The sequence below is a fragment of the Sciurus vulgaris genome, assembly GCF_902686455.1.
Source record: "Sciurus vulgaris genome assembly, chromosome: 7".
Taxonomy (NCBI): domain Eukaryota; kingdom Metazoa; phylum Chordata; class Mammalia; order Rodentia; family Sciuridae; genus Sciurus; species Sciurus vulgaris.
In genome coordinates, this window is record NC_136467.1 from 7,671,824 (window position 1) to 7,696,438 (window position 24,615).

Genomic DNA, 24,615 nt, shown 5'->3' on the forward strand with positions numbered 1-24,615 from the left:
TCTCTCCAACCATGTCTGACTTGAACCTGGCCTTCTGGAGACCCTCGGTCTAATGGTTTCAAACTGAAGCTAACAAGGCTTGGAAGCCACTGGTCACCATGGAGTTCATGATCCTTTAGAAGCACCTCTACACAGACCATGGAGCTGCTTCTCCACTGGAATGATCTCCAAGTGCTCCTGAGCCGGGTGCCAGGTCAGGGGCGCTAAGGGAGCCGCACTGAAGCTGAGCCCCACAGGATCCAAACAGAAGCTGCTTCTGGGGTCAGACTGGTCTCTTAGTGACACCCACACCCACAGTGACACAGCAACATGTTATCTCAAGGTCAGAACTTGCCTCTTGCTTCCACGAGCATATGACCCTTGACTTAGATCTTACATTTGCTGGCCTCTGGGACTGCATGTGCAGTATCTTCAGGATACCGCTTACCGAACAGCAAAAACGTTCACCTGACCATGAAAACAGCACACACACAATCATAGCTTTCACCCCGCTATGAGGACCTGCAGACCGGGATACATGAGCAAGCCGGGAGGGTCATGGAATATTGCTTTTCCTAAAAGGAATTCTCAGCTCATATGTGCACACTCAGAGAAGGACAAGCATCAGCTAGTCCTACTCGTTGGAAAATGTGCTTGATTTTGCTCACATTTGTGCACCTGTAGACCTGGAGGTTCCTCATTAACCCACATGCAACAGGGACAACTGGCCAGGGGAAACCTTTGTAAGCACAGTGGCTTCTGCACACCACTTCATATAAGAAGGAAGGGAGAAGATGGAAATCCAGGCATTTCTGACCAAGTTCTGGGCCCTGGAAGGGATGGTAAAACCAATCAAGAGTCTTTCTTATCAGCACGTTCTTTCTTATCAGAATGTTTCTACTGAAACAAACTGAATACTACAAAGGAAACAATGTTAACAGCCAATATTCTTCAAGTTTTAAATCGAAATTCATGACTTCCCCAAATTCTTACCTAGTCTTCCTCTTCTAATAATCCTTCTGTCACTCTGCATTTACCGAGCCTTTGCAGCTAAGGCGAGGGCCTATATTTCTTTACATGGTCCTCCAATTACCCCGAGGTTGCCTCAGCCCTGAGTTATATCCTCAACTGCATTTCACATCTTCCCCAGGACAAAGAATGAGCTTTTCATTTCCCCCCATTCTTAGTGCGGGGATAAAGAGGAACCCAAAAAGTCTTTGTTAGAGAAAGGGAAGAAAAGAAAAAGGCAAGAAGGAAGAAAGATGTGAACCTAAAGCAGAAATATCACATTATTGCTTGAGCTCTGGTTTGGATAAATACTGTTCCAAAGACTAAATTTTAAAACAAACCTTTAGACTACATTGAATGTCAAGAAAAGATTTATAGTTTGTGCAATCAAGATGAATCAGTGACTATTATGAGAGCTACATTAAAGAAAGTATAATGATTCAAGTCACTTGGTGCAACTATTAAAATAAGGACTGGGATGATCAATTAGTCTCATCTAAAAATGATTCAGTCACATTTTGAGAATATATGTATAGTTTTAAGAAGCAAAATCAAGTATATAAGTGACAAATTAATTCACCCAATTTAACAATATTTGTTACTAGTAATGAATAAAATTACCTCTGAGTAATTTGGCGAGAGATACTTCCCATTGCATTTAGCAATGTTCCTCAGGATTTTTAATGCTTTGTCTCCTTCTTTCCGAGTGATCAGCCAGCGGGGAGATTCAGGGACCACCCTGGCAAAGAAGGTTTATTTGAATTATGTCAGGAATTTCAAAATCTAAAAGTTTATGACTTCAGTTTTTCTATTAGAATGGATCTTGCAATTAGGTACAAGTTGAGGCAACTCTCAGCTGATAATAAACTCTCTGAAATATAATCTTTGCAAATGCATAATGAATGGAAAACACACTAACTTGATTATTGGATCACTGCTCATAAAAATCAGTATTACATTGCTCTTGCAAGACAGTCTATCAGTGTCTTTGATGCATAAATGAGAAGAACTTGGATTTAGTAAGTACTTAGAAAAGGTTAACAACCTGATTTATGTACATTGATTGGTCCATATTTTAAAGTTAAATAAGAGGAATGATTAAAACATATTCATGCCAATAAGCATCAAGTGCATACACCTGTAGTTTCTTGATAATTTAATTTTCTGATGCTCTTAACATTTTCTATTCCTCAGAGAATTACCAAGTAAGGCTAATTTGCTTAATAGTGCATACAGAGAAGAAAATTGATTTCACTGCATTTAATTTGCATGTTGAAATACTGGCAGATGTAGCTGTTACCTTATAGTTTTCATTAAAATTTTGCAAAGCAAAAAAATATAATGCACAACTCTATTTAGAACTTTCTGTTTTGGTATTTTATTATTTTCGGTGATAACCATAAAACAAATAATTAGTAAGTGATCTCTATAAATTCTCAAGTTCTCTAAAAATTCTCAACGCCCAGAGCCATTCTGGAGATGCTCCCTGCTGCTAGCATTTTTGTGTTGGTCTGGATTCTACATTTCCTTGGAGTAAGTATAAATATGATAATGACCAAAACCACATTACCAGTAATAAAGGAGGAAGAGAAAGTTGGGCAGCGTAATGGCTAGCTGGATCCCTTGCCAATTGGGGATAAAGTAGGCAATTCCAGGGAGAATTATGATTCCAAGGGTGAAGAACATTTGAATCACTATTCCCACAATCCTCCTTTGTTTTGAACCTACTATTTCTGTCACTGAGGGAAAACAAACACAAGAGGTTAGGGAAGCTCAAGATCAGCTCCAAGATCAACAAGCAAAGAGACGTTACACCTGTTATACCCGTCAGCATGCGGGAGCACTCCAGAACTCCAGGGCACGGAGGTGTCCATGTTTTCTGAAATGAGGGAGATGCTCGTTCCAGGACCTCATACGCTCTCCTCTCACTGTTCTCTGCCACATTCCTCTTAAACACCCAGCCCAGCACCCTGCTGGGTATGGCGGGAATACAAAGAATTTGCCAGTTGGTTTTAGGAAAGCTCCAATGATAATTACTTAGAAAGGTAAATGTTAATTATCAAAATTTAAGTAAACTGGATACATTTTATCACTGTATCTCTAAAAATCTGCCTACTAGAGTCTCATAGGAGATTCATTGTGAATATTAATTCCATAAATAATTTTCTATTATCATGAGATAGTTTCTATTAAATGATAACAATTCTCTTCCTGGTGTTGGACTTTCATTTATGTGATATTTACCCTAAAAATCAGGTAACGAATTGTATTGCTGGACTTCTTTCCTCCTCTGCCCCTTCCCACTCCTGGGTTTCTTCTATTTCTGATCATCCTGGGATAGGTACCTCGTTATGACCCTAAGACCACACCTTTGAACATTCACATGGGCCTGGGTCTCCTTCGAAACGCCTCTGATTTCAAAGGTATCCTTTCTGCTCCCACCACCGATGACCCATCCCTCCTAGAACTCTCTCCTTTTTCCACCTGTAAATAAAAACATCTTCAAAAGGTCTCCAGAGTAGGCGTTGCTTGGGTAACATGTGGCAGTCACGGGAGAGTGGAAGCCCAACTCTGCAGCAATAATCCGAGAGGAACATTCTCATTTCCTGGAGCACACGTCCACCATGACTTTAAAGTAGGTGGTTGGTCCTGGACTAGGAGTAGAGCCAAGGGCATCTGGGCCTCTTCCACGTAATATGGCGGGAAGCAGAGGAGAGGCTTCCTTCTCTCATGCCCGGAAGGTCTGACTTTCTATTTAGGGAAGATAGATAGTAAAGGCCACAAATAGGCTCCTCATTTTTAGGCCATACCTCCCATGTGGTAAAGAGTTCTCTATTTATATGGAAGGGGAGTTAAAGAAATAATATTTGAGAATACAGGAAAGTAACCTTGAACTATAGCACAGAATATGCTACACACACACACACAAATGCTTTGAAAATGTTATTTCAAGAAGATGCTGAAATTTTTGTAGAAATTAATTTCTAAAAAAGCAAAGCTAGAAAACAAGCAATAACTACCAAAGGAGTGCTCACAAGTGACTCAGCGGGGACCTCATGGTATTTAGTATTTGGTTCCCCAAATGAAAGGGCATGTCAGTTGCTAAAGCAGTCAGAATCCTGCCCCCAGCCCCCAGTTTGCAGAAACAATGGAAGTAGCCAGAAGGAAACCTCCTGCACTTGCTTTCCCCAGGAAAGACACCAGCAGGCATCTCTCGGTCATGTGACCTTAGCTCCCCAACTGGGAAGAGGGCGCCAGGAAACCTTACCGATCACGTAGGAAGTCATCCATGTCCCCTTTCCAAATACACCTTGCAGGAAGCGGAAGATCACAAACACAGGGAAATTTGGTGCAAATGCTACCACCACACCGGTGACACCAACACCAAAGCAGGATATTAAGTAAATGACGATCCTGCCATACCTTTTTGAGAAAGAGAAGAAGAGATCGCCTTAAACATTTCTTTAACATAATGGGGGGAAAGTGTTATTTTCATGTTGAGGAAAGAAGTTGTAGGTACAGAAAACATGTCCCCGAGCTCTCTAAACTCGGGATTCATGTGCTTGCTTTTAATCTGCCCCCTTTCCGGAGTGTGATGGTAGAGAGGATAGAACAAAATGGCGATCTGAAAGCACTTTCCACCCTCTGAAGTTCACAGCTGATGGGAGTTTGCAGTTTTATTTTCACCAATTATACAGCTATTGTTAAAGAGCTCAGGAAAAAGGTATTGTGCACAATATTCCCAGGGTCTGGAGTTAACTGGCTCGGTTGTGTCCAATTTTTGGCTGGTGAAAAGTTGATTATTAATGATCTGCAAGCAATTTAATTAGATGACATTTTTTTCCCCACAGAAATTCCCACATATCACATCTTGCTTGAGTCAGCAGAGATGGAAGGAAACTTTGGATTACGTTGATTTTTTTAAAAAGCAACTTTAGTTTTTATAGCAGTTTTAGATTCACAGCAAAATTTGAACAGAAGGTGCAGAGTCCTCATGTGCCCTCCCCTCCACATCTGTTCATTTGCTATGACAGATGAGCCTACGCTACGGTTCGGATGTGAGGGTGTCCCGAAAAAAATCAACCATAAGACAATGCAAGAAAGTGCAGAGGTGAAAAGTTTAGATATGAGGCTTGTAACCTAATCAGTAGATTGATTCACTGATGTGAATTAGCTGGGCCATAACTGTAGGCGGTAGTGGGTGGCTGGAGGAGGTGGGTCACTGGGGACATGCCTTTGGGGCATGTTTTGTCCCTGATGAGCAGACTGCTTTCTCTCTGCTTCCAGTTGCTATGTTCTGAGTTGCTTTTCTCTGTCACACTCTTCCGCCATGATGTTCTGTCTCACTCAGGCCCAGAGCTATGGAGTTGGTCAATCATGGACCGAACCTCTAAAACTATGAGCCAAGTAAGCTTTTCCTCCTCTAATTGTTCTTGTCAGGTCTTTTGGGCCATGATAATGAAAAAGCTGACTAAAACAGCCTACAATTGACACACCATCATTAAAAAGTCTGTGCATTAGCCTATATGCTTGGTGTTATATGTGCCAAGGATTTAGAAAAATCTATCAAGACACATGTCCACCATCACAATATCACACAGAATAATCAAACTGCCTAAAATAACACTTGCTCTGTATATTCATCCATGGTTGTCCCTAACCTTTGGCCACCACTGACCTTTTTATTATCATCACAGTCTTGCCTTTCATAAAATATCATATAGATAGAATCATACAGGATATATTATTTTCAGATTGGCTTCTTTCACTTAGCAATGTGCATTTAAATTTCCTCCATGTTTCTTTATGGCTGGTGGCTTATTTCTTTTTAGCTTGTTAGGTTTTATCATGGACTATTTATCCATTCACCTACTGAAGAACATCTTGGTCGCTTCTAAATTTTGGCAATTATGAATAAAACTGTAAAAAATCCATATGTAGGTTTCTGTACAGACATATGTTTTCAGCTCCTTTGGGTAAATACCAAGGAGTGCAATTGCTGGATAGTATATATTTAGTTTTGTGAAAATTTGTCAAAATGTCTTTCCAAGTGGTGTACATTTTGTGTTTCAACCAGCAAGGAATGAGAGTTCCTGTTGCTCTATATCCTTACCAGCATCTCATGTTGTCAGTGTTCTGGATCTGGGTCATCTACAAGGTGTGTAGTATCACCTCATTGTTTTAATTTGCATTTACTCGATGACATATGATGTGAAGCTACTTTTCATACACTTACTTATCATCTGTATTGCTTCTTTTGTAAAAGTGTCTATTAAAGTCTTTGGTTCATTTTTTTTTTTTTCAGTCCAGGTTATTTATTTTCTTCTTGTTGAGTTTTAAAAGTTTTTTGTATATTTTGGATAAGAATATTTTATCAGATATGTCTTTTGCAAATATTTTTTTCTCAGTATGTGGCTTATTTTTTCACTAGCTTGATGGCATCTTTTATAGAGCAGAAATTCTAATTTTTATGAAGTCTAGCTTATTAATTCTTTTTTCATAGACCATGTTTTTGATAGTGTTTCTAAAAAGTCATCACTAAACTCAAAATCACCTAAATTTTCTCCTACAAGTTTTATAGTTTTGTGTTACATATTTAGGCCTATGATCCTTTTTCAATTATTTCTGTTATGGGTATAAAGTCTGGATCTACATACATTCATTTGCATATGGATGCCTAGTGGTTCTAACATCATTTATTAAAAAGTCTACCTTTGCTTCTTTGTCAAAGATGGGTTGACAATGCTTATACTGCTGAGCTCTGTTCTACTTCAGTGACCTATCCATTATTTGTCTCTATGTGTTCACCAAAATCACATTGTTTTTTCATGTAGCTTTATCATATATCTTGAAGTGTCAGCCCTCTAACTTTGTTCTTCTTCAATGTAGTGTTGCTGATGCTGCTGTTCTTGCATCTCCATATAGACTTAAGAATCAGTGTGCTGGTATCCACAAGTTATCTTGCTGGGGTTTGGATTGGGATTGTATTTAATCTACAGATCTAATTGGGAGGAACTGATATCTTACACTGAGTCTTCCTATCTGTGAACTTGGAATGACTGTTCATTTATTTAGTTCCCTTTTGATTTCCTTCATGAGAGTCTTATAGGTTTTCTTATATAGATCTTGTACATATTTGTTTTATTTATACCTGAGTATTTCATTTTGTGGATAATAATACAAATAGTATTGTTTTTGAGTTCAAATTTCACTTGTCCATTCCTGATATATCAAAAAGCAATTGACTTTTGTGTACTAACCTTATATCCTGCAACATTGCAATAATAATTTGTTAGTTTCAGGAGTTTTATTATTGTTGTTGTTGATTGTGATAAGTCTTTAGGATTTTCTATACAGGCAATCATGTCATCTATAAACAAAGACAATTTTATCTCTTCCTTCCCAATCAGTATATCTTTCATTTCTTTTTCCTGCCTGATTGCAATAGCTAGGATTTCCAACATGACATTGAAGAGGAGTGAAGAGAGGGCTCATACTTTGTTCCTGATCTTAATAGGAAGGCATCTAGTTTCTTATCATTAACTGTGATGTTAGCTATAAGGGGTTCTGGTAGACATAATAGAGCTGAGGAAGTACCCCTTTATTTCTAGTTTCTTGAGAATTTTTATGATGAATGAGAGTTGGATTCTGTCAAATGCCTTTTTTTGCATGGATTGATATGATTGCACAATATTTTCCTTTAGCCTTTTGATGTAATATCTTACATTAATTTTTAAATTATTATTTGGATATGGTCTGTCCATGAAGGCTTGGTCCCTGGTGTGGCAGTGTTGAGGTGGTGAAATCTTTAAGAGTTGGGACATAGTGGAAGGTCTGGGGGTTCGACCCTCATGAGTGGATTAATGCTGATCTCACAGAGTAAATTAGATCTTGTGTGAGCAGGTTGTTGTAAAGTGTGCTTGCTCCTTCCACATACATGGTTTCTCTTTTGCATGCACTCCTGCCTTTGTGCTGCCATGCACTCAGGCTGTCACCAGAACCAAGCAGATTCTGGCACTATGCTCCTGGACCTCCAGAATGGTGAGTGAAATAAACCTCTTTTCTTTACAATCTACTCAGCTTCTGAAAATTTTTTTTTAGTAACACAAAATGGACTTAGATAATTTTTAAATGTTGAACCAATCTTGTATACCTGAGATAAATCCTACTTGGTTGTGGGGTATGTCTTTTTAATACATTTTTGGAATCTACTTACTAATATTTATTCAGGATTTTTACATCTATGTTCATGAGAACTATAGGTCTTTAGTTTTTTGTCCTTGTCTGGTTTTGGCATTAAGGTAATGCTGGTTTTGTCCTTGTCTGGTTTTGGCATTAAGGTAATGCTGGCCTCACAGAATAAGTTAGAAAGTATTCCTTCTGCTTCTATCTTCTGAAATAAATTATAGAGAAATTGATATAATTTCCTCTGTAAATGCTTGGTAGAATTCACTTACCAAGTATTTGAGCCCGGTACTTTCTGTTTTGGGAGGCTTTTAATTATTGCTTACATTTATTTAATAGATATTGACCTGTTAAAATAAGTTGTTCTTGTGTGCGTTTGCAGATTCTGTCTTTTGAGAAATTGATCCATTTAATCTTGTTTACCAAAGTTGTGGCCATAGAATTGTTCATAGTATTTCTTTGTTACTTTTTAATGCCCATGGGGTCTGAGATGATATCCCTTCTTCCATTTTTAACTATTAATTTGAGTCCTCTCTTTTTTCCTTAGACTGGCTAGAGGCTTACCAATTTTATTGGACTTTTCAAAGAACCAGTTTTTTATTTTATTGGTTTTCTCTATTGATTTATTATTTTCAATTTCTTTGATTTTTATTCTAAGTTGTATTATTTCTTTTCTATTTGCTTCAGATTTAATTTGCTCTTCTTTTAAAATTTCTTAGGCGGAAGCTTAGATAATTTATTTTAGATATGCCTTCTTTTTTATAAATGTATTAATACTATGAATTTCTTTCTGAGCATTGCCTTTTCTGAATCCAAATTTAATAAGTTGTGCTCATTTATTTTCATTTTGTTCAAAATACTTTAAATTTTGTCTTGATGTTTCTTTGACTTATTTGTTGTTAGAAGTATAACACTGAATTTCCAAGTATTTGGGGGTTTCACAGCCTGCTGTTATTTATTTCTAGTTTAATTCTATTGTGATATGAGAGCAGACATAGTATGATTTCTATTCCTTTAAATTTGTTAAAGGTGTTCTCATAGCCCAGAATAAGATCTGTCTTGGTGATTGCTTTGTGAAAGTTTGAGAAAAACATATACCTTGCTGTTGTTGGATGAAGTGCTCTGTAGATGTCAATTACATCCAGATGATTGATGTGCCAGGGAGTTCAGATACACCGTTAGTGATTTTCTGCTGGATGGACTTTACATTTTTGATAGAGGAATGTTAAAGTCTATCAGTGTTTGCTCCCCCTTATTTTGATGCTGTTTTGGGGCACATATGTGTTGAGAATTGTGTTTTTGGAGAACTAATTCCTTTATCATTATGAAAGGCCCCTTGTTATCCCTAATAACATGCCTTGTTCTGAAGTTTGCTCTGTCTGATGTTAAAATAGCAACCTCCACTTTCCCTGTGTTGGGGTTAGTATGGTGTATCTTTCTCCACCCATTCACTTTTCATCTCTATGTGACTTTATATTTAAAGTGGATTTCCTGTAGATAATATATAGTCAGGTATTGCTTTTTAATCCTTTCTGAAAAGTCTCCAACTTTTAATTGATGGCTTTAGATCATTTATATTCAAGTGATTGTGGATATAGTTGGATTAATATCTATCAGATTTGCTACTATTTTCTTTGTTCCTATTTATGTTATCTGTAATTTTTCTGCCTTTTTAGTTTTAGTTGGCCACTTTATATTATTCAATTTTCTCTTCTTTATTAACATATCAATTATATTTCCTTTTTTAAACATTTTTAATGATTAAGGTTAGGGTTAGGGTTAAGTTTGCAATACACACAAGGAATCCAAGTCTATTTTCAAATATCACTATACTATTTCATAGCTAAAGCAAACAAATTATAATAACAAAATAATCCTTATTCCTCCCTCCTTTCCCCTGTGTAATTGCGGCTACTTTTTTACATATACGTAAACATAAAGAAGCATAGACATGTGTGTGTGTGTATAATATATGACAAATACATAAGCATATAATCAATTATATGGTTCTTATTGTTTTGAATAAATTGTTATTTGTTAGATCAATTAAGAATAAAATATAAATAATTTATTTTACCTTCACTTATTCCTTCTACAATATTCTTCCTTTCTTTTTGTGGACCTGAGTTTCTGACCAGTATCGTTTTTCCTTCACTTTAAAGAACTTTTAACACTTCTTGTAAGAAAGTCTACTAGCAACGGATTCTTTCAGTTGTTTGTCTGAGAAAGCATTTCTCATTCACTTTTGAAGGATAGTTTTTTGCAGAGTACAGAATTCCAGGGTTGAAAGCTTTTTTCTCCCAACATTTTAAATATTTCACTTCAATTTCCTCTTGACTGCAGGTTCTAAGAAGTGTTATGGTTTGAATCCTAGGTACCCCTGAAGGATCATGCACTGCAGACTTACTTGGTTCCCTGCTGGTGGTACTACTGAGGGGTGGTGGAACTGTTGGGAGGTGGAGCCTAGTGGAAGGAAGTTAGATCATGCGTGTGTCCTTGAAGGACTTGTTGAGACCCTGGCTCATTCTTCTCTTCCTCTTTTTGCTTCTTGGTCAGCATGAGGTGAGTAGTTTCCTCTGCCATGCACTTTCTCTGTGATGTTGTGACTTGCCTTAGGCCCAAAAGCAATGATGTCAAGTGACCACAGACTGAAACCTTTAAAACCATGAGCTAAACCTTTCCTCCTTTTAAGTTGTTTTATCTCAGGTATTTTGTCACAGTGACAGAAAGTTGACCAACACAATTTTTACCTTTGCTTCTCCTCTATAGTAAGGTGTTCCCCTCTGACTTTCTTCAGGGTTTTTTCCTTCTTTATTTCCTGTGGTTTGAATGTGATGTAACTCTGTGTGCAGTTTTGGTGGCAATCAACCTGCTTAGTGTTCTCTGAGTGTGTTGGATCTATGGTTTGTTTTTTGACATTAATTTGGGGAAATTCTTAGTCATTACTGTTTCAAATATTTCTTTAATTCCCTTTTCTCCTTTTGGAATTCTCATGCATACATCATACCTTTTGTAGCTATCTCACAGTTACTGAATATTATGCTATTTTTATTCCAGTCATTTTTGCTCTTTGATTTTCAGATTTGACTATTCTATTGAAGCAGTCTCAAGCTTGGAGATTTCTTTCCTCAGTCATGCCAATCAACTAGTAAGTCCAATAAAGGCATTCTTTATTTCTGTCACAGTGTCTGACCCTAGCATTTCTTTTTGGGTCTTAGAAGTTCCAGCTCTACTTACACTGCCCATCTGTTTTTCCACACTGTCTACTTTATCCATTAAGTCCTTAGCATGTTAACCATAGTGTTAAATTTCTGATTGATAATTCCAACATCCTTACCATGTCTGCTCCTGGTTCTGATACTTGCTTGTCTCTCTTCAACCTGTTTTTGTTGTTGTTTTGTTTGGTTCTGTTTTTGCTTTTTTTAGCTTTTGGTAAACGTTTTAATTTTTTCTTGAGTAAAAGCAACAGCTATAAATAGGTCCTTGGTGATGTGGTAGTGAAGCGTTGGGGAGGGGTGTGTTCCAGAGTCCCACGAGGGCTCAGTCCTTCAGTGAGCCTCTGGACTCTGACCATCACTAATGTCTTTTCCTCCCCTTACTTGGGACAGGATGGCCAGAGTTGGCTGGCCTGGGGGACTTCCCTTCTGCCCGCATGGCAGGCTAGAGGTGGCTGGAACTGACATTCTTCTTCCCCGGGCATTTTAGGTTCTGATTAACCTGCGGTTTAGGTTCTGGTTAGCTGGTTTTTCTTGGGGGTGGGCCTGTTGAGAACAGAGTGCTCCCGTGGGTTTTAGTAGGGTCCCCTCCCCTCCCCTCCCTCTCACTCCTCCGGGTGGAAACATGAGGGGTTTCCTCTTAATATTTACTGGGAGAACCTGGTAGAGTTCCAGGAGATAAAAATCACAAAAGTGTGTCCCCCAGCCAGTCACAGGAGTTGTTAAGGTTCAAACACGTTCACCCTGAGCCTCAGTTCAGGCCAGGTTTCCTAACCCAGCACCCATCGCCATTTTTGCTTGGGTAGATTTTACTGAGTATTTCTGTCTGTCTGTCTCTCCAACTTGGGGGGCAGACATATACTCTGTGACTTCAACTTTCTTACAGACCCATGAGGAATTGCTGATTTTTCAGTTTGTCCAACTGTATACTTGGTTAGGACTTCGCGACAACTTCTAAGCCCCTTCTATGCTGAGCTGGAAATACGGTATTCAGAAATTCACTCTCTGACGCCCCCATCCCCGATGCCCTCTGCTCATAAATATATGGCCTATTAAATTATTCCTTGTCCTTTCATTCAAAGATATAAAATACAAACTATATGCATGCATTTCATTATATTGCTTTGAAAGGTCGTCAAATCTGTACCTACCTGTCTGCTGCATAGCCTAAGGTGAATGCCCCAGCCAGGAAGCCAAGGTTTAAGATGGCCTGGGTGAAGTCCAACATCCACGCATTGACACAGACAAGGTCAAACTGGGAAAACAAAGAAAACACGCCTGGAGACAATCAGGGAGGTTCATCTTCAAGGCCTCTTATCTCCTATTAAGCATTTTTGCTCATATACTCCTTAAATAAATTTTGAAAATGTATCACATGCATTTTTACACTGACATATCAACAATTTCTTTGTTTCATAACTTGCATAGGATATAATTTCTAGTATGCTGTAAATATTGATATTTTAAAATAATGTTGTCATTACGTCATCTTTTAAGTATATTCAATAGAGTTTAAATGCCAGAGTGATTGGATTACCCACCAGCATCCAACAGAAATTAGTTGACAGTCTAAAATTTGACACTGATTTTTTTCCTCTTTGAATACTTATTTTTATTTCCATGTACTGTTATCTTAATATATTATTTTTACAGAAAATATTTATCAATTACCAGATTGCTTCGTGTAATGAATTTTATATGTATATAAAATTTGAGTTTTGAAAATTTCCTGCTATAAAAAGTCTCCAAATATTAGACCATAATTGGAAAAACATAGGTGTTGTGGATGTTTTAAAATAATTCTTGCACAGGAGTAAAGTTCTGTTGTAAATGTACTTCTACATTTTCTGCAGATGTCAAGAAGAGTGGGCTTTTCCCATCGGGTCTTGTACTCTGTGGATGAACATGTCTTCTTACTGGAATGAGCAAGGGTTCAACATCAGTCCTACTCTGTGTTTCACTTTTATAAACTGTGGTCCAAGAAAACTTGTGTGTGTGAAGACCGTAATGGGAATGGAGTATTTATAGCAATGTCACTCGATTCTTTGACCTTCCCTGTCATGTGCCAAGATTCACATACTGATCTATCATCAAAACTGTTTTATATTCTCTAACGGCCAGATTTCATACAGTTTCATACAGAAACTCTGTGGATGAACATGTCTTAAGAAAAGAAATAGAAACAATCCAGATTGCAAAAAAGATCTTTAATCTGGCCCTTAGCTACTTCACTTCCTAACCACTTTCTTCATATCAAAACTAGTATTTCAGATTGTCCCACAGCCTGTTGACCCAGGTCGTAAACCCCAGTCAGTGCCTCCTGGTGAGAGGGAGAGGATTGTGCCTCCTGTCCTCAGACAGATCCCTTTGGGGCAGGAGCACACATCCGAGGTGGGATCTGAAAGCATGCTCCTGGGGAACATCCAGGCGCTCCCCCCAGTGACTGACTGCAGTCCCCAGAGGGCGTGTGTGTCCCCACTGAAGACCTCTGCTTTGGCCCATGGCTTGAAGAGAAGACAAGGCTGGCGTAAGAGTTTGAGCATAAATTCATAAGCGAACTCTAATAATCGATCAATAAGACCCAACTTCTTATCTTGGTTCCATAGCCAGTGGTGACTTGTCAAGTTAATCTGAAAAAAGTTGGGGTAACAGTAGTGGGTTCTCCTCACAGAATTGCTGAGAAGATAAGTGAAATGGAAGAATTTTACATAGATGCATATTAGTAGTAATCTATTCTTGGCAACTTAAAAGGATTTATCATCAGTTTTGGTTTATGCAGGTGTGATTTTATCTTCAGTGAGCTTGCAGATGATTATTTATCTGAAATAATTTCCCACTGGGATTAAGCATGGGCAGAATGCCTACACCTAGAAAACATGGGCATAAACCTCAGAAAGCAAGCAGATTCCTGACTTACCAGAGAAAAGGCAACATTTTGCCTTAGACAATATCAACCATCGTCAAATATAAGAACCCATGCAGTAGAATTGGCTTCATCCAGCAGTACCTCAAATGGTCAGGTTAGTTGGTGCAGGGACACAAGGAGTGCTTTTTTGTAGCAGGACTTAGCAAGAGTGAACCTTATAAATAATGTGGCCAGCTGCTTTTGAGTTGTGAGAATTAAAATGCACCCTAAATGTCCTTTAACCCACAAAATTTATTCTTTAATGAAGAAACAGTCAAGCAGGATTTTTTCGTACTTCATATTTAAATAAAATGAATTGAAAATAAAAGTCACAATGGTTCAAGTACTGGGATAAAGTCACAGGCGTCTGTGCCAGATATGGCCTGCTTTTTTTCTGCATCCTAGGGTTTGAGGTGTAGACACACGTTTCCCAGACTCCTTTGCTGCTGGGCTCTGTGTAGCTTAAGGAGCCAGCGAGAGGTCGAAAGACAGGAGGGGGACAGGGACTCTGCTGCTGGTCATGGCAGTGGCTCCAGCACCATCCCTGGCAGTGGCAATGGTGGTTGGTGGCCATGTCAGCCCCGTCCTGCAGTCACCATCCAGCCAAGAGAGAGGACCACACAGGTGTGGTGGGCTTTGGAATTGGCCATCCAGCAGGGCAGGGCTGGCCACCATGCTCGGAGACCTGCTTTCCTGATCTCTTCGCTCTCCTTTTCCAGTTCTTCCAAAATAACTCAAACGTAAATCATTTTATTCCATCTTTTTGTGTTTTGTAATACCTAGCCTGGTTTCTGTTTTTATGACTGGGATCATGCCAATTTTCAAAATTAAAAATAAATGAATTGAAAGTATGCATTTTTTAAATGAAATGCACAAAAATTCACGTATATGCTTATATTTCCAATATAAGTAACACTGAAGAAGCAAGGATTCAAGAACTTGGTTTTGACTTTGGTTTATTCAATCAGGGAATAGATTCCTGCCTTCTAAGGCTAGGGCTTCCCAATCACCTCTGAACTCACTGCCTGCTAATGCAGAAGTCTGGGCCTGTGATGTGTTAATCATATTTAAAGAGAGGTGAGCAGACACTGGAGCCTATGGGCTTACTAAGCTAAGGTTTATTTTTTTCCAAAAATAAAATACTACATGCTTAGAGTTTCTGGGATACCTAAAACCTGCCTCTTGTCAATGGGAGGTCATTGTGGATTGTTGAGAATTTACTTAAGTTGGAATCAGAGGCACTGGTTTGTCTTTCTTCAGGCAATCTATGTAGAACAAGTGAGGCATCTCTGATTTTTTTCCAAAGCATACACATGCAAAAATATTTTGAATTTTTTAATGTCCATAAATCCATGTGTACCCATTCTGTTACTTATTAATCTTCAAAGTCACTTTTACACAAAGAGAATAGCTCTCCTTGGCATGAACAGAAAGTCAGTCTGATAAAAGCCTTAAGCAGCTGTTCATGTAATGTCAAAAGGATTACATCGCTTCATTTTGCAGAAAACACAATCAACTCTAGCCAAATTAGGTATTTTTGAAGGGTTTCCAACTCAGGGTTTTTCTTAGAGCTTGCCAGTTAAATTGAAATAGACATTATGTTAATTTAATTTTAATAATAAAAGTTGAGGCGAGTTATTATTAGATATGTCAAAGTTGTGATTTCTAAATTATTCTTTAAACTAAAGCAACAAAATATCTTCAGTTAATCAATGTCAAAGGTAAGAAATAAGGTTAGCAGGTCTGCAAAAGGCTTAGAAGCTCAGGTGGGGGCCTTGTCTGCTCCCCAAATCCCAGGGAATGAACCTTGATGACATCAGCTGGTTTTCCACAAAGGTCTTATTTAGTCTCTGGACCAGACTTTTACAAGAGAGACTGGAAGATTAGAGAAATATCACAGGATGTGACTTCAACTCTGAGCCATGAGAAATAGCACCTGCTCATTATGTGTGTTGTTTGGGGGAAAGGGCAATCTCTGAAGTCAGATTATAATATTGACGTGTCTCTGTTTCTTTCAACTGCCCAAGGATGGGCTGTGTTAAGGTGAGATGTGGTTTATCCCCCAAAGATTTATGTGCTGGAGGTTTGGGGTCTAGGGTGGTGTTGAGAGGTGGTGTCATCTTTCAGACATGGGACCTTGTGCCAGATAATTGGATAACTGGGGGACACCTTGGAAGAAATCAATGTGGTTCTCTCACAACCCCAGTTAGTTCCCTCAAAAGTGGATTGCTATAAAAAGAGAGAGCCTAGCCTGCGGATGACTCTGCTTCCTGACTTGCCATCTCCTCTCCTCCACAGGACCCCTGACCACTGCGATTCCACCCACCAGGAGGCCCTCCCCAGACACCAGACAGGGCTGCTGATCTCAGACTTTCGGTCCCCAAACTGAACTAAATAAAGCAATTTCCCTTATAAGCACCTTGCTTATAAGTGTATTTTGTTACAGCAACAGAAAGTAAACTAAGACAAGTTATAAATGGAACCATTCCTAATCGGGGGCCATTAAATTCATCACATGAGTTTAAAAATATCAGTGCCTGCTGGGGTTTGATTGTCAGGTATGGTGTGCCCCTGGCTATATTTGGCATTGGTCAAATAATTAACGTTGACTTCCATAGGCCCCCCCCCTCAGAGCCCAATGGTTAAAAATCATAGTAGTCATTAAAAAAATAATTGGGGTTTCCATGAAGGGAAAGCTTCTCATTCTTAATTTTAGTCATAATGAAAATATTTTAATAGGTTCTGATGGCATTATTTGGGCATCTTCATTTAATATCAAAAATGTATGAACCATCATGATGAATTGCAGATATAAAAAATGGTCACAGGTATTTCTAGATAGGTCTACTTCGGTGTGCTGGCCATTACGTAGATGAGGCCGGGAGAATCCCAGCACTGGGCACGCCCAGCTCCGCTCCTCCAGGAGCCTTTTACGCAGTGTGGGAGCAAGTGAATTCAGGGGAACCAAGGTCTAAAATGAGTGTCTACACACGAGAGGGGTTCAGAGAAAGGAATGACTGGGGGCAGCAGGGCAGCAGGGTCCATGAGGAGGCTGGGATGTAAGTGAATCCTGCAGCCGTGAGTGAACTCAGGGTGGCTCTGCCACAGCCCCGGGAGCTTGCGGGTAAGTGCTTTGGGCTGAGAAGCCCCTTGCCCCACCCGCAGTGAGAAGGGTGTGGGGGGCCAGGGCTGGGACAGCAGGCTTGTCACCCAGGAAACCAAAGGCACAAAAGAGCTCAGGGCAGAGAGAGGGTGAAGCTCAAGGGCACAGAGGAAGAGTCTGGAATGGTGCACATGGAAACAGCAGGAGTTCAGTGGATGAGGGCAGGTCCCGGAGGTGGAGTGGGCCCAAAGAGCTGGCAGCAATTGCCCAGAACAGCACAGACTTGGCTCGGCGTGAGAGGCTCCCTGAGAAACAAAGGTTCATGGGAGATGTTTTCAGTCCTGGAAGCCAAGCTCCAAAGCTCATCCCAGCCACAATTTAACGAATGGTCACGAAAATAAGGTTGGCATGGGATGGGGAGGTGTCTTAAGAGGCATGGCTTTTTGTCTGAACTTGTGAAATGAAGATATTAAATCTATGTTAACAGCAATGCCTTGAGAGGGATGGACTTCTGTCCTGCAGACTGAAACTCACACGCTAGAGGACTCATGGATGCACCAGCCCCTCTGCCCTGGGAGCACCGGCTCTGAGGTGAGGACGCGCAACGACGCATCTTAAAACACTTAGCATTTCTCTGAGTAAACAGAACCGTCTAAAGATGAAACGATCTTAGTTTGTGTAGGGCTGTCCAGGCAGAGAAGAGTGGACCCAGACAACCTGGAGGTCTTAGCTCTGCCATCCCCAGCTCTGTGTTCCTAACATCGTTGACCCTTTGTGTCTCTGTCTCTGAAGTGACAAGAGATGCGTTGATGATGTCATTGAGATAATACATGTAAAGTATTTAGCTCAGTGCCTGAGCTATATTAAATGTCCAATAAATGTCGCCAACTGCAATAGAATCAGTGATGATGATGATAAATGACTGAAGGTTTTAACATGGTTTTCAACATGGGCTATTCATCAGAATAACTTGGGGTGACTGAAGAAACTCTGAGACCCGCTCCAGGCCAATTAAATCAGAATCTAGTCCATGAAGTGACAGTTATGTACAGGACACTGGCTATTTAAGTGCTTTCTGAGGCATAGTTAATTGAAGCATATTTTATGGGGTTAAGTAGTATACCCCCCAAAATTGTGGCCTTCTTTGAAAATAGCCTTTGCAGATGTAATTAGTTAAGATGAGGTCATACTGGATCAGGGTGGGCCCTGATGTGAGGACAGTTGTCCTGGTAGCTAAACAGATACACACCAGAAGACCACCTGTGAGGACTGAGGCAGACACTGGGTCCGTGTCCACCAGTCAAAGAGGGCTGAGGATTTTGGGCAACTGGAGAGGCCAGGAGGGGCCCTGGAAGAGTGACTCCAGGAGGCTACAGGAAGCGGGCAGCCCTCATGTGCTTTGTTTCTGACTTCTGGCCTCCAGAATTGTGAGAGAAGTTTCTACGGTTTTAAGGAACCAGTTTCTGGAAATTTGTTAGGCCAGCCCTAGGAAACCAATACACGCATTGAAATATTTTGAGAGTTTTGCACAAATGAAGCATTAGGACAAAAAATTATAAAAGGGAGAAAGAGAGAGGGCTGCCCTTTGCTGTCACTGCTTGGATTCAGGATGGGCGGTCCCCATCCACACTCCTGCCTACTCCGTCCTCAGTCCTACCCTCGCTGCCGCCCTCTGTAGACCTGCATCTTTCTCCCAGGGGTACCGGCTTCCTCCCAGCCCTGGACAGATGCAGGACGGCAGGAGATGGAACAAGAGGAAGCGTGTCTTGGCCTCCTGGAGGCCTGAGGCCCAGCTCCTTCCTTCTGTGGAGGCTCCGCCCCATCAGAGCCTTCACGACTCCCGTTGGCCCTATTCTGCCAACTCGCAGCCAGCGGAAAGAAGGCTGTGTCGGGCCTACTTCTGGTCTCCCGGGGTTCCCCTTGGCTGCACGCCCAGGTCTTGGCCGCTTTCTCCGTGAGAGCCCCTCAGTACCTGCGAGGCCTGTGACCTGACCTGCCAGCTGGCCCGCCCGCCCCGAGGTGTGGGCCGCACCCACTGCAGGGCGCGGAAGCCACAGCCACACCCAGCAGGCTGCGCAGGCGCTGGCTCCGCCCAGTGCTGGGAGCAGGGGCCTGGCGGCAGGGAGCAGCTGGGGGTGAATTACCCTTCTTCCCAGCAGATTCCAGGCCCACAGGAAGCTCCAGGCAACAAGGACGCAAGGCTTTGGGTACAGTGCCTGTGGCCTCTTGCGACCTCCGACTTCTTGGAAACTCGGGCCTTGGCTCTGCAGGTTGCGCAGCCGGCTGCCCAGGCCAGGGACCGCTGCACTATGGACGCAGGCTTTCCCTTCCTCTTGTGACTCTGCCGCCTGGGGCCACCCCTGCCCTAGTGACCCCGCAGCTATGTCTCACCATCTGTTTTCTGAGGGAATCTGAGATATGGCAAGCTATGGGCAGTCTTTTTAAGATTTTACTAGAATAAGGAAAAGGCTTAGAGACAATCTCACTTAAAGGGATACCCTAAAAACAGCTGCTGAGGTGAACCCAGAGCACAGCACCCACACCTTCCTCCGCAGGGATTTTCATCCTCTCCCCAGACCCTTTAGGACTCACTGAAGGAAGGGAAACAGAAAGGACTGGGAGGAAGGAAGGAAGGAAGGAAGGGAGGGAGGGAGGGAGGGAGGGAAGGAAGGAGGGAGGGAAGGAAGGAGGGAGGGAGGGAGGAAAGACAGGTTGGAAAACGGGTAAAGGGGCTGAAGAAATAGCACAGGAGTCAGGAAACACCACAGGGCGCTGCAGGATTGTCAGGATGACATCTGGACCCTTGGACGCCCCCGCAGCGCCAGAGCGCACACACACGTAGGGCCTCTGCATCTGCCCCATGGAAGGGCACAGAGTCACAAGTGAGTAGTGTGAAATGTCCATGTTTATCCAGAGGGAGCCCAGATTCAAAGAGTTGGGAAACTACTACACACATTTAGGAAATATGGCCAAAAAACAAATACTGGCTTCCAACTCCTAAGGGTCACAGAGTCACAGATTCCTCTCTCCCACAATTTCCAGATGAAAGGCCCCAATCACTACACACTAAATATTCCGGGTCACAGATAGGGACTCAGGAAGGGTCCTGTCCACAGGCTCCAGAAAGCTTTGACAGAAAGCGGACAGGTGTGAGCAGAGCCTGGGGGTGTCCCTGCTGCCACTTCACCTGAGGTGGGGATGCCTGTAAGGTAACTGATTCCAGGGAGTCCTTCCTGCCCTCCCTCCAAGGAAGCCAGGCCCCAAGGAAGCCTGAGGGGGCAGATTCTGGGCATCCAGCCAGAGCCAGGGCCAGCTGCATGGGCTGCCCGCAGCCTGGCTGCCACGCTGTGTGTGTGAGCAAATACTACAGAGGTCAGTTGCTGGGCACCTGGCAGGGGGGTCACCTCCTCCCTGCTGTCCTGTGCAGCCTCAGCAAACCCCACAAGGAGAAGCTGCAAGAACTCCTGGGCCCATGGCCATCTCCTCCTGATCCACCATCCAGAAAATGAGGACAATAAGTGGGAACGGGAAGAAACTGAAGAGGCACCCGGCCAGTACCCAGCAGACACCACCCCTCTGTAAGCACGAGCAGAAGAGAAGACCCAGGCAGGGGCCAGGCTCAGCAAGTCAGGTGGCAGGACCACCTGAGCGCCTGCAGAAAATGACTCCGCGTGGAAGAGATTCTGCGGAATCTTAAAACCCGAAGCCACGGCTTCAGGGAAGCACGAGAGAGAGGAGCACCTGCACAAAGGGACTGCTGACAATTCAGATCAGAACTGGTCAAACGAAGACAAGGGGAGGCGTGAGCAGCAGACTGAGGTGGAGGAGAGTGGATGATACCTGGTACCTAGATACCCCTTCAAAGAAGCTCTGCAGGACCCAAGAGAAAGGACGAAGGAGGCCGGGCCGTGGCGCACACCTGTAATCCCAGTGGCAGGCCAAGGCAGGCAGGAGGACCACAAGTTCAAAGCCAGCCTCAGCTACTTAGTGAGGCCCTGAGCCACTGAAGGAGGCCATGCCTCAGGATAAAAAATCAAAGGGGCTGGAGATGTGGCTCAGAGGCGAAGCATTCCTGGGTTCAATTCCGGACACCAAAAAAAACCCCAAAACAACAAAAACAAGAATAAAATAAGAAACAGAGACAGGAGATAACTGAGAGAAAAGAAACAGAATTAAGCCCAATACGTGAGCACTGGTTTTTCTACGGGTGGGAAACAAGGTCACCTTGAATCCTGGAGGGAGCTGCTTCTCCGGCACCCTGTCCCACCAGACCATCATGACTCCTAACACCTGAAGTTCAAGCGTTAGGGTCCCCGCTTCCAAAATCCGGTCTGCTGTATTATTTTTCATAACACTGTATCAATGAAGGGAAAAGGGCCTTTCAGAGGCTGTATTCACAAGATACTGCAAAAGTAATCTCCTGCCATCCAACAACTACAGCTCCCGCCTGAGGTGTTGGGGAGGATGCCCTTTGGCTCTTGCCTTGGGGATGAGATTATCCCTCCTTTGGTTGAAACCTAATCAAGTCACAGGCTCCCACTTTTATGGAATAAATTTGGGGTTTATAGTTGTTTCAGGGCTCTTCCCATCATGCTTCGACACATTCCCCAAACCCTAAGCCCCATTACTTTTCAACCACATTCCACTTGTTTTACCTTTCTGAGCTCCCTTTCTTCCCTCTGTCTGGAACATCTTTAAAAAACAAAATTTTAAACAAATTTTCAATCTCTTCTCTGTCTGATAAAGTCACTCTTCAAGGCCTAGATAAAATGTGTCCACCAGATGGGAGATGCCCTCCCTACCTTCAGAGCCTTCGGGATGCCAATGTCAGTTAGTCCTACAAGTCAGCACCTCAACTGTGATCACAGATCCTGAATTTTCCAGAAAAGTCCCAATATAATTTTCTTTTTTCTCCAAAATGTACTTTTTAAAATTTCTCTGACTACATGTCCTTATTTCTTGGTTCAAAAACTTGGGTTTGTTACAAAATTATGATTCTGTATGACCAGATTTTAAAGCCGGAAAAACAAATTACTTTTCAGAGAGCATCACCCATAATTTATTTATTTAGAAACTTACGTTGTGATGCGCTGAAAGTTCTGGTTCCATGAGAATGTTGTAGGCCAGACAGACTCTGTTTCTCTCTGAGACTTCCCGTTATGTAGGAAATAAGCTTCTCCCATGGGAACACCCCGCCTCTGTGCCCATCATCAATTGCTTAGCTTCTCCCATGGGAACACCCCGCCTCTGTCCCCATCATCAGTTACTTAGTGTGACATGTTTAGCAATACAAAATGACATTTCTTATGTAATGAAAAAATGCTCTTTTTTGATTCCTATTGCTCCTAAACAATGTACCATGTGAACGGTGGTTGTGTGGATGTTAGTAACCATTCTTTAGTTTGCACCCAGGTAAGGGTGGTCTCGACCCACTTCCCCCTCTGTCGATGATCTCATGATGTTAGTTTGTAATTTTGATTCATAGCAACAGACACTTATGATTGATATGATTTTTGGTATAAGAACCCCTATGACCCTATGGTTGGGGCTGTTCTCCCAATAACCATTTTTTGGAGCATTGTGTGAGACAGTCAGCAGCCGGCTTAATAAAGACTCTCAAATTTGGACTTCTCAGTGGTGATCGGCCTGTTCTTAAGTTGCACCCCATAACAATGTAATTGTATGGAAATTAGAAGAAAACAACAAAAATCATCACCACTACCTACAATTTCAGTCTGATATGCATATTCTTTTAGACTTCAGGCATTTATACATGTGAATATATATATTACAAAGAGGAAGTCCTGTTGTATTACTATTTTATAAAACCTGCATATGATTTGAGGATCTGTGATTCTCTCCTCTGTACCATCACCATAAATGGCCACATTTACTATACCGTACGTGTGACTATAGTTCTAAAATATCCTTTACCTTGAATTATGTGGCTTTCCCCCACCATTATTATACAAACACACTGACGACCTTATTTTTAGAGAAGATTTGTTATAAAAATTGTGAAATATACTCAAGGCATAGCAAGCAAGATGAATGCCTTGTGTATAAAGTTAAATCATAATTTAATTTAATATGTCATTCCAGTTATTTTGCAAACTTCCAATTCCAACTTATTCTAAAACAGCTTTAAAATATTATGTAACATAATTTGACAATTTATGTAGATTATAGACTCTTTGGTAAAATACACAGACCTCCTAAAATAAATATGCTTGAGTATATTCCATAGCTATCTATTTTTTCCCTCCAGTTTTTCATATTAGTCCAATTTTCAAAAGTAAGAAGTAGGTTCTGCCTAGGATGGTTTGAATTAATTACAGTGATTACAACTTTTTCTTGCAATGGATTTTGTATCTCTTATATAATAATGCCCCAAAACGAATTCCTGAAATAATCCAGGGCTGCAAGAACATTTAAAAGGATATGATAGATACTTAAAAATGACCGGACACGGTGAAAGAAGGACGTCCAGACCAAATGGCAGGAAAGACGAAGACCAGTGACATACCCAGCAGATGCATTTCAGGTGTATTCACCTGCATTCACACAGGTAATAAATAATGAGATGCAAATCAGCCAGAGTAACAAGTAGCATGAGTCAAACCTCCTGTCTCTTCTGACCAAGGTGATTCCCCGGGTGGATTTGAATCCGAAATCACACAAGTTAGTGCAAAAATAGGTCGAGGGTTCAATGGGCACAGGGCTGGATGGCAAAACAAAACACCCAGAAACATCAAAAGAGTTAAAGCAAGAAATGATAATCAAAAGTTTAGCTGTCCCTTGTGAGCCCTTAGTTTGGAAAGGGGAAGGTACCAAGTTAACCTATTGGAAGCTGGACTCTTCAGAGAACGCAGCTCTATCACGTGCGGTGGGCACCCTGAACGTAGTACCAAGGATATCTTTTCTGCTAGAATTTTCTTCAAATACAGAGTGATGTTGGGCAGCCTTCAGAGTTCTAAGGCCCCATGGAACATGTAGGAACAATGCCACACACCATCTGATTGCAGGGAGGGTAACAAGACAGAGAAACACACACAGGAAAAGTACGAAAGAGATTTAAATACCCCTTGATAAGTGTATTCCCTTTGAGGGAAATAAAAATATGGTTTTTATCATCCATCCCTGTCCCTGCCTCCAGGTGAGCTCACAATGCAGAGTTCTGCATAAGCACTGGCACCACTTCTAGAACATTCTGACTCCAA

General features: G+C 41.5%; 1 protein-coding gene across 1 annotated transcript in view; it reads right to left on the minus strand.

Annotated features, from left to right (window-relative positions):
- The window catches only part of SLC22A3 (solute carrier family 22 member 3), a 91,908-nt gene that overhangs the window by 37,195 nt on the left and 30,098 nt on the right, over nt 1-24,615 (minus strand). Inside the window, exons 2-5 of the mRNA XM_079146593.1 lie at nt 12,539-12,642; nt 4,256-4,410; nt 2,558-2,726; nt 1,609-1,726 (exon numbers count right to left, since the gene is read on the minus strand). Coding sequence (XP_079002719.1) covers nt 1,609-1,726; nt 2,558-2,726; nt 4,256-4,410; nt 12,539-12,642 — 546 coding nt within the window. The remainder of the gene's footprint in view (nt 1-1,608; nt 1,727-2,557; nt 2,727-4,255; nt 4,411-12,538; nt 12,643-24,615) is intronic.